General features: G+C 37.8%; 1 protein-coding gene across 2 annotated transcripts in view; it reads right to left on the bottom strand.

Moving 5' to 3' along the window:
- Window positions 1–1,727: 1,727 nt before the first annotated feature.
- LOC117394908 (collectin-10-like) overlaps window positions 1,728–10,865 on the bottom strand; it is a 29,992-nt gene continuing 20,854 nt past the window's right edge. For both annotated transcript variants that reach the window (XM_033993626.2, XM_033993627.2), the window contains exon 6: window positions 1,728–2,820. In XM_033993626.2, coding sequence (XP_033849517.1) covers window positions 2,411–2,820 — 410 coding nt within the window. In that variant the 3' untranslated portion in view covers window positions 1,728–2,410. The remainder of the gene's footprint in view (window positions 2,821–10,865) is intronic.

Here is a 10,865-nt window from a genome sequence, read left to right as displayed (position 1 = left end):
ATAGGGTCTATTTTGATTATTCAAACAGCAGGGGATTTAAATTGTATTTACAGTTTTTGTGGATTTGTGGAACTACTTTACTCCAAGAAAGAAAAAAAGGCAAACCAGCACAGCCTGGGAACTGAACTGAACAATGATCTTAATCTGAGTACTAACATTCTTAGAATGAAGGAAGACAACACAACATTACAATGTTAAGTAAACAAAAAAAAATATTTTGCAGTGTAATTATTGGCCACCCCTGAAACTAGGAAAATGATTCAATGCTAATTAGTTTAATATAAATAATGGGCTTTTACCTGTATAGTTAAGTCATCTAAACTGACTTTTTAATTGGTAAAATTGTATGTAAAACTTACCTTTTTCAATATTGGTCAAATGCTTTTTAGAATGTGGTTTGTAACTTAGGAACTTGTGGTTTGTAACAGGAACTTTGCATTTTACATAATTATGCTAAAGTTGTAATATACAGAATTATGAACTTTGAAACTTTATTCTAAATAATCTTTGGTGCCTTATTCTATTAAATTACCACATATCCTATATGTATTTATTATTAATATTCCTTCCTATTGAAGTAGGCTGTTTTCAAGGGCTAGAATACTGGTATATGCTACCCTAAATGAATGACTATAGGTGACTGTGACGGAAATATGAGTTCTGGTTGTAAATCTCCCTCCCGACCTGTGAGGGCGCTAAGTAGCGAAAGGAAAAGGCTTTGGACGGGTTGGCCTGACAGTTCATTTCCTGGGTCGGAAAGTCAGTCAGCCTGGAAAAAGGCAAGGCTCCTTTGCAGGAACGTATTGACCCGGAAGGTAAACGAGGGAGCAGCTGCAGGCAATAGAGTCAGCTGTAATCGTTTACGAAGGGTTCATGCATGATTGCATAAAGGGGGCCGGAGAATTGTAAATCTCATCCTTCGCTTGGGTTCAGAGATGCACAGAACTGGATGGACCGGGAGAGTTCCCAAAAAGAAACAAAAAGTATTTGTGAGTGTTTTGTTGTTTGTAGCACTGTTAGTATCTTTTGTTTGTAAATTCACTAGACGGCTAACACGTCTCCGGAGCCTTGGGCCAGCACTAGCCGAAACAACAACACCACAGTCACTGTTATTTGTTATCACCCACCTTGAGCACTACTGCACGCACCCGGACCGGTGATTTGTGTCAGTAGTATTGTGGGAGCGGATAACGTGTTATTATTTGTTTTGTTTACAAATCATTGTTGTTATTTTCCTGCCGAGCTTTACACCAGGAGTGTATTGCCGGAGGATTATTGTTTGGTCGCCAGACCAGGATTTGTGTAATAATAAAAATAACATATCCAAATTGGATTACAGTTTTCACTTGTGATTATTTCTGCACTGCATCACCTCTGCATCTGTTCTTAATCAGCAGCCACTTTGCCACAGTGACCCACAATATGAAAAGCTTAGCAACATCACTGGAAATACTGCAGATATTTGGAATGCAAGAACATGTGAAATTAAGAGAATAACAAGAAGATTTAGTGCCAAAACCCCTGACTTCACATTTTCTTTAGACTTTGATACTGTCTTTATGGTTCACTTATTTACAATGTGTTATTTTTCCTTTCCTGGTTTGAGGTGTGTGTGTGTGTGTGTGTGTGTGTGTGTGTGTGTGTGTGTGTATGGCACATTGCGTTGTACAGTCTTCTCCAATATAGCGCCTGTTAAATCCATTTAATGTCATCATGTTTTCCCATACTTTAACTGATAAATATTTTATTGAATCTGAGTATACACATACATATAGCTTACATTATGCAAAAATAGCACAGCACATGTTAATGGGACAAAATTACCAAATGTAATTGGCTCCTTTTATTTCTGGGTTGTAAATTAACACGTTTGTTGCCAGTATCAAAGGATTTTATAGCTAATAATAACTAATCTAATCATGTACAGGAGACACAGTCTTGCTGGTATCTCATACTCTTTAGAAGTAATCAGTATAAATCAAATAAAGTATAACCCTTCAAAGTTTATTGTGAGATAACATGGTAAATGCAGAGCAAAGTGTAGTAAAGTATGCTATCACAACGTCACAGGCAAGAGACAAAAAGTAAATTAAGATAAATATGGTACAGCAAGCCCTGTAAAATGTATGAGTAACAGTGGTAAAGCATGGTTAATGGCAAGCTTTTTGGGGAGCTATTTGTTATATTAGGGATTCTGCATGGTACTTTAACCAACACATTTCTGGTACGTTGTGCTTTTTATTCTGTTCAGTTGCCCTTGCACTACAGATTACATTAGTAACTGTATATTAGCAACTCTACAGTAAGGTTGCTATTTTGTGATGAATACGGAATGTATCTATTTTGTGGCTTTCTGGCATTTATTTACAGCCCGGGCTAAATACAGATGAACTCTCAATACAGGAAAGTCTCACAGGATTGTGAGAGTATTCCTCTTTTTTTTTAAGAACTCACACACAAAATATATGGTGAGGTCACATTCCACATCATTCCAACCTCCAGTGCTGACCATTTCTACACAGTCCTCATTAATGACCCCATTGTTTGGCTCCCCTGGCCTCCAGCTGCTGTAGTTTTGCAGCGGGGTGTTGTCTGTGTACATGAACTGGCCCTCCTTATCAGTGTCATGTAACCCAATGAATACACGGGTGAGCCCAGCCTGTGTGATGTAGTCAGCAATCATAGAGTTGGTTTCCATATCCTTGGGTAGGGCCAGTGTTCCTCCTCTGACCTTACAGTGCGTCAGGGCTTCATTATACTTCTTCCCTTCCTTGACAATTAGGTAGAACTTCTCATCAGTTTCCTTGATACCTGCAATAACTTTAAAAAATAAAGAGGGTTGTTATAGTAACACCATTTCTGTATGTTGTTTTGTTGTTCATCTATCAGACAGCTGTGAGGGCAAGGCTCCCTGCAAAAAGGCCCCCCATTTTAATACTTTTAAAAGTATTTCCTTTTCCGAAGGCATAGAATATTGTTATTTTTTACCATTTCACAAGTAAAATAATTATTATTAACATACCTATATGACTATATTAATAAACGCATGTGCTCTAGAACACCAGGTACAAGGAATTTTATCTGTTTATCACTGTAATACTGGAAAATAAATTAATTAACTAAAAACTAAAAACCTGCATTCCATATGAACAGTTTGATTAAAAATATATATATAAAAAATCGGCTATCATGTCAGGAAGCATTTCCCAAATTCCATTGACATTAACTAGCAATCACCCATATGTTCATAATTAAAAGTAAGAGTATTTACTTATGTTTATGTCACCCTCTTAGTTCCCAGACAGTAGGTCATCATAAGACTGGAAGTGTGTGTCACAGTGGAAATGAGGAACCTAATTAAAGAATTAGGTTAGGAACTTTCTGTTTTCCATATAAACTAATTCCTTAAAATCGTTGTGAAGAAGAAAGATCCTCAGGTTACGTTTGAAGATATTGTGGTTTTTCGTTTGCATTTTATACTTGGAATATACATTGGAACCAATTTGGAATACGCAGGTATAATAAATAGAAGAAAGGTTTCTGCTCCAACTTGGTACATAGTCACTTAGGGGCTGATGTAAGGATAGGCACAGTGCAAACAATTGTGGCTGCAAAATTCTAATTGCCTTGCGGCCTGGCAATTATTTTGCACTGCAGCCTATGTAAGCTTAAGAGCAATGCAAATTACTCAACACACACAAATAATGATCCGCAATCATGATAATGAGGGTCACAATGAGCAGCGCCTGTGCATCGGGCTATTTAGCGGTCGCACTTTCAGCCCAGAGGTGAGGATTACAGAGAGCAGTAGGCACTGTATGAGATTTGTGGAGCACGAAAATACAAACCAAACAAAAGAACTGTCAGAGTCAGGGCAGCAAAGTCCTCTTGGCACACAGAAAACAAATACAAGTTTCCTGAGGAATAGTTCTTACGGCTGAGGTCACTAAGCGTGAAATTGAGTTATCTGGAAAAGCCTCAGCCAACATCAGTTACGGCGATCAAAAGATGAAAGTAAAGAGAACCTCTCTGGCCTCATTCAAAATTACATGAAGCAATAAAATCAACATTTAATCCCAGACCGCCCTGAGCATGGCTTGAGGGAGGTGAGGGGTATGGATGGGGTTAAAAACCTGACCCTCATCATCCTGACCCTCATCATCCAGAATGGCTCCAATGGGGGCAAGAGCATGAAGAATAGTATTGACCCAGCAAACCACAAAAGGATAAGGTCAGAGACCACATAGAAACTGACTGCGGTTAACAAATGGAATAAAACCACCAGCACACAGGTCTAACTCAGTAGGACAGGACAGAAAGAAACCCTATACGATTTCAATATTTGATGCAGAGAAATCTATGGCAATCAAATTGCCAGCCAAGGTAAATAATAAGGAAAATGGCAATGAATGCAGGAGAAATATGTAGTTGCTGAATGAATGATGGAGCTGTTGTGTGCAGGGTTTTTAATTATGAATATAACTATTAGTTTTGGGTGATGTTTTGATTTAGTACCAGTAACTCTGCAGGGTGATCTTCAAATAAATCATACAGTGTTATCTGTCATGCCATGTTAGTTAAAAATAGCTGTGGTCAATAGAAAATTAGGACATAAGCCTCCTTCAGGGTAGTCTGAGAGTTAAGACCATACTTAAGACCAAAAATTCCATTTAGACTTGTTTGCGAATAAGACTTAAGTCCAAATTGATGACTTATGACCAGTCTTAGACTTAAGTCAACTTTGTGAATATGACCCCTGGAGTTTTTGGTCAGTTGTTTGGTCATATTGCTTTAATATGTTTGGTAATCAACAATATAGTGTATAACCGTATGGAACAAACAGTTTTTCTTTGTTTTTTTTTGTTTTTTTAATTTAGTCGTTGCCAATTAGTTTTTATTATTTTCTCCCCAATTTGAAATGCCCAATTATTTTTAGGCGCAACTTTCACTTTATTACCTCATTACAGCTGTGGCAATACCTTATATTTACTCTCAAGTTCAGTCCTGTAAAGATAGTCACAGTAGTTTTCCTCCATCCTTTAATCTAACTTGGCTGGAATGACAACTTTGACTGACAATCACACTTATCTCTATTGCAGTTGTTTATCAAATATTTCCCTAACTTAGATATACCTTGTGACTGGTTGCAAATGTAACTGCTAACAAAATAGAAACAAAAAATATGTTTGTACTACAATGACTAAAAATACATATTTCTGTCATTTCATTATACCTATTTTCATAGTTCCCTCTCTGGAACTGTGTAGCCCTTGTGGATAACTGAAAGCACTTTTTTTTAATTATGCAAAAAAACAAGAGGAAATGATGTCCCGACCTGGTTTAATTTCCTGTGTTGGCAAATGGGTTCACGACACTTTGTCCCCGACAATTCAACCCCCAAACTCTTAATTTCTAGTTTAAATTTTGATGAGAGATTGCAAGGGTAAAGCTCATGCAATCCCAGATTTCCTTTTAGTTGGTTCTGTAATCCCACTAACATAATCTCTGCTTTATCTAAATTCAACATTAGAAAATTCTGTGACATCCAATGCTTAATGTCTCTAAGGCAAGTAGCTAATAACACCCAGGTAGAAGAAATTACTGGCTTTAGGGACAAATATAGCTGGGTATCATCAGCATAGCAATGGAAGTTCACTCTGTGTCGAGAATCGAGCCCTATGGAACACCACAGACAACTTCCAATAATTGTAATTTTACCTCCCCAATAGAGACAAACTGAAACCTATCAGAAAGATAAGATTTGAACCAGGATAGGACACAATCAGACAGTCCTGCTGTGCTTTCAAGATGATTCAGTAGGATGGAATGGTCTACAGTATCAAAGGCAGCACTTAGATCAAGAAGAATTAATACTGATGGAAAGCCTGAGTCAGAGCTTATCAGCAGATCGTTCACAACTCTAACAAGGGCTGTCTCGGTGCTATGTGCAGTACGAAAACCAGACCGAAACTTCTCGAATATACCATTAAGAGTTGGAAATTTCTGTAAATGAATTGCAACAACTAGAACCTTATCAAAGAATGGTAGGTTGGAGATTGGCCTATAGCTATTGAGGACTTTAGGGTCTAAATTGTGTTAAGCATAGGCTTACCACAGCTACCTTAAGTGTTGCGGGAACTATACTGGAGGAAAGCGAAACATTTATAATTTTTCAAATGTGGTTATTAATAATACCAATAACATCTTTTAATAATTTTGTAGGAATAGGATCAAAAGAGCATGTAGTAGCATGTTGAACTAGCTCTGTCAGTTCCTGAAGGGTAATCAAAGAAAAAGCCCCCATAGTAGCCTTAATAGGTGTAGTTGGTAAAATTCTGTCATCTAGTATTCTATTTTTAAGGAAATGTAAGAAGTCATTGCAGCTGTGAGAAGAGCCAATGTCAAGGGTATGACTATTAGGAGAAGGATTAATTAATTTATCTAGGGTAGCATAAAGAAATCTAGGATTATTTGTATTTGTTTAAATTAAATTAGAATAATATGATGATCTAGCCAACGTCAGAGCCTTCCTATATTAACCAGGTGGCTCTTCCATGCGATGTAAAGAACATGCAATTTAGATTCTTGCTATCTCCGTTCTATTTTACGACCCTCATATTTCATCTTACGAGTTGTATCATTGAACCACGTGAGCTTTTTTTAAAAGACACTCTCCGAGTGACTGGCGCTACAGTATCTAAGATACCAGTCAAGGTGGTGTTGTAGGTATTAACCAGCTCATCTATTGATGAGGACTCAGAGAGTGGTAATGAGCTCAAGACATCTGAAAGCTTAATAGCAGTTGAATAATTAATTACCCGGGATTGAAATGTACGGTCCACAGTCTTTGTAGATACTGGCAGATTCACCTCAAAAAGAATGGCAAGATGATCAGAAATAGTAAGATCTAGGGTTATGAAGTTCTTAACAGCTAAACCACGAGAAATTACCAGATCTAAAGTTTGGCCACGTTTATGCGTAGGACCTTTGACAGTAGCCTCAAAAAAAGGAGTTAGAATCAGAATCAATGTCAACATGAAGGTTAAAATCACCCAATAAAAGAATCCTATCATAGCTGTTAATATAGAAAGCGGATCCCCAAATTCTGTCAGAAATAGCAGGTTTGACTTAAGTGATTGATAAATAATTACAACATGAACAGGTAATTGACTGTTTAATGTCAAGGTTAAAACTTCAAAAGATGAATAACCTTCAACAATTTCTTGTTTGATTCTAAGTTCACTATGGAAAACAATAGCAAGTCCACCTCCCCGCCCAGTAGAGTGAGCTTTCTGGAAAAAAGAATCCTGGAGAAGCCAGAAGATTGTCCAAGCCATGTTTCAGTTAGAGAGAATATCAATGTTGTAATCCTGAATAAAATCACTAATTAACAGATCCTTATTAGAACTGACATTAAAATAAATTAAATAGGCATAAATTGGTCCAATCAAGAGCATGTGATTGAGCAGGGGTAATAGGAATTTGACGAAGGTTACTGTAGCACACACCTCTATGTTTACTCAGCGGGTAGCAGGAATGGCAGGATACTTTAACCTGAATTTCAAATGCCCCTTTAGATTCCCTCCTCTCCCCGTTTAAATGCCTTGCTAGATGGTGTTCAATGTTATCAGCTAGCCTGCTTGCCCCTGACCTAATGTTGTTGATGAGACTGTTTTTTAGTGGTTCACCTGGAGCAGTGGAGGAGGGGAGGGGGGGGGGGGGGTCTTTATGAATGTTACAATTCAGTTATTGATAATAGACTGCGAGAGCAACTCATGTCATGTTTTTTTGTTTTGTGAAGATAACCAGAGTGAGATGCAGAAGCGACAGTTGTGGATGTGTGAGATTGAGATTGAAATGTAAAACGGAGTGAGGTCGGATTGTTAAACTGTATCATATACTGGCAGGGTGGCGTGTACCCGCATTTTGTAGTAGGCTAACTACATTTCAGATTGTTCTGCCACTGTTGCATTTTTAACATGGCATCTGTTGGGCATGATGAGATTGGGGTTTCATTAGCCTGTAGAATAAAGTAACAATACAACCCTGTGGGCACAATATCATAAGTAGTCTACAGTGTAATTATTGGACACTACAAAATACAGTGAAAATAGAGATCATTGCAATTTTAATCAAATTAAATGAAAAGATACAATGACATAGAACAACGTATCTTTACCAAAAATGCAGTATTTGCTAAAGTATAAGTTATATAATTTCCAATCGATACTTTTTACAAATGCTGAGAGCTACTTGTGATTTCATCTACTGACATTCACTGAACAAAACATTGGAATAGTAATACAGGTATAAACACGTCTTAAAACAGTGTTTTTATATTTTCTTATTGTTTTGTTGCAATATAGACACGTTAAGAAAACCAAAAAACTTTAAAAATGAAACACACACAATGTATTTTTGTTTACGACTGTAAGTCGCCCTGGATAAGGGTGTCTGCTAAGAAATAAATAATAATAATAATAATAATAATAAGTCAGAACGTTTCAGACTGACAGCTGTTACAGTGAATGGTGCAGTTTTCCATCTACCCCAGAAACAGTCTACGCCAGTGGCAGCTCGTCATAAGAGGCTACGGAGGCTAAGCCTATGTGTAATTTTGTAAAAGTAAAAAAAGCTTACTTACGTCATGCTTTCCAAGGTCTTCTGTATTGCTATTGGCTAACATGTAGCCTCAAAATGGGTGGGATTATGTGTGTATTCCACCTGAAATCACCCTGTCTGTCAAGTTTTACTGTATTTGTATTGGCTACACGATGCAAACTTGCGGCTAGCCTCTACCAATCATAATTAGATTTAATCTTGACGTGTCTGTTGCCAGGCAGGGTATGGGTCACTCCTTTAATTTTCGATTTCCGTATACAGTAGGTAGTATATTTTTTATAATGTAGATTTTTTAAAATTCATATGCCATTTTCCTCGCTTTCAATTGAGGAAAAAATAAGACTAAAAAATAACAATAAAGTTCGCCCAAAGCCTAAATTGGACCTTTTTCAACAGGGAGGATCAAAACAAAATTGCCTTTTTAATTGCTCATGGTACAAAAGAACGAAATGGTATACAGATTTGTTTTTCAAACCGGCTCTTCATCTTCCATGTGGATTTCTGTGGGATACAGTGATTTAAAAAATCTTCCACGGGCTGTAAAAATATTTTTTCTACAAGTTACTCAGGATTCATCAATCAAGTAAGTTGTTATAAAGGGTTCCCGAGTGGCGCATCCAGTAAAAGCACTCTCTAGAGTCCAGGATGCGCTCTATAGCCTGGACGTCGCCGGTTCGAGTCCAGGCTATTCCACAGCCGACCATGGAAGGGAGCTCCCAGGGGGTGGCGCTCAATTGGCCGAGCGTCGTCAGGGGGGAGGGAGGGTTAGGTCGGCCAAGGTGTCCTCGGCTCACCGCGCACCAGCGACCCCTGTAGTCTGGCCGGGCGCCTGCGGGCTTGCCTGTAAGCTGCCCAGAGCTGCGTTGTCCTCCGACGCTGTAGCTCTGAGGCGGCTGCATGGTGAGTCTGCAGAGTGTAAAAGAAGTGGGTGGCTAACGGCACACGCTTCGGAGGACAGCGTGTATTCATCTTCGCCCCTCCCGAGTCAGCGCAGGGGTGGTAGCGGTGAGCTGAGCCTAAAAATAATTGGGCATTTCAAATTGGGGAGAAAATAATAAAAACTAATTGGCAACGACTAAATTAAAAAAAAAAAAAAAAAAAAAAGTACGTTGTTATATTCACTTGCTTGCCTTATATTATATATGCGTATATTATATTATTATACCGTATATTATATAACATTTCTTATTAAATTACAAAGTACCTTTTGAAACATGCAACGTTGTATTGCATATAATAAAAAGTACACACACATATAGGGCTGTGTGGCAATGTGCCCCGCCCTTGTGTGTATTTTTGTGTTTTATGTTGTATGTTGCGTGTGTTAATATTGGTGTATTGTAGTTGGTACACAGGATATAATGTGGGTAATGAGCACGAGTGTTTAAAATGTATCATTATATTTAGGCATGGGGATTGCACTTCACATGCATTTAAAGTATTTAATATGTGAGCACGGGATTGCACAGAATTAGTTCATGTGCTGGGATTCAAGTGAATAATTAATTAGTAATTGAATCCCGGGCCAACAGTATATATAGATGCACAAAGCACTCACACAGGGTTGTGTGTTCGGTGAGTGGAGAACGGGTGTGGAGAGGAGGGAATTTAAAAACTAAGGAAAGAGGGAATATAAGTTTATTTTTTACTCACCGTGTTTGTCTGTTCGTCCACTGTTTAAGTGTTAGTCCATTTTGTTTGTCTATTTATTTTGGCCTCAAGTGCCGTGTCCTGTGTTTTGTTCAATCGTTTATTTTTGTTTGTTTAATAAACATACTGAGCGCCGCAGCGACTCAGTTTCAACCCCAGTACTGCCTGTCTGTGTGATTCTTTCTGGCCTGACGTCATCCCTGCAGCTAGCCTGTCACAGGCTGTCACTCGATTAAAATTTTGGATCGGTTAATTTTTGGGCATTAGTTGATTCATCGGTAGATTCATCCCCGCACGTTTTTAATAAAGGTAATGATCTTATAGTGGCTGTCCTGCATAGTAATACATAGAACAATCAATAGAATCTAAAACAACATAAGCCCAATGGGAACTTAGCCATTTTAAAAGTGTTTTTTATTTTTTATTATTATTATTTATTTCTTAGCAGACGCCCTTATCCAGTTAATTGTAACACATTTTCACAGAACAACATCAATCCACGAAAGAGTTTAATATCAAATATAATGCACAAGAACTGAGAATGGATTTTTTATTTGTCTTTGATGCAAACATACCAAAAAAAAAAAAAACAA

This window comes from Acipenser ruthenus, chromosome 3, assembly GCF_902713425.1.
Source record: "Acipenser ruthenus chromosome 3, fAciRut3.2 maternal haplotype, whole genome shotgun sequence".
Classification (NCBI taxonomy): domain Eukaryota; kingdom Metazoa; phylum Chordata; class Actinopteri; order Acipenseriformes; family Acipenseridae; genus Acipenser; species Acipenser ruthenus.
This window is presented reverse-complemented; position numbering and strand designations above follow the sequence as displayed.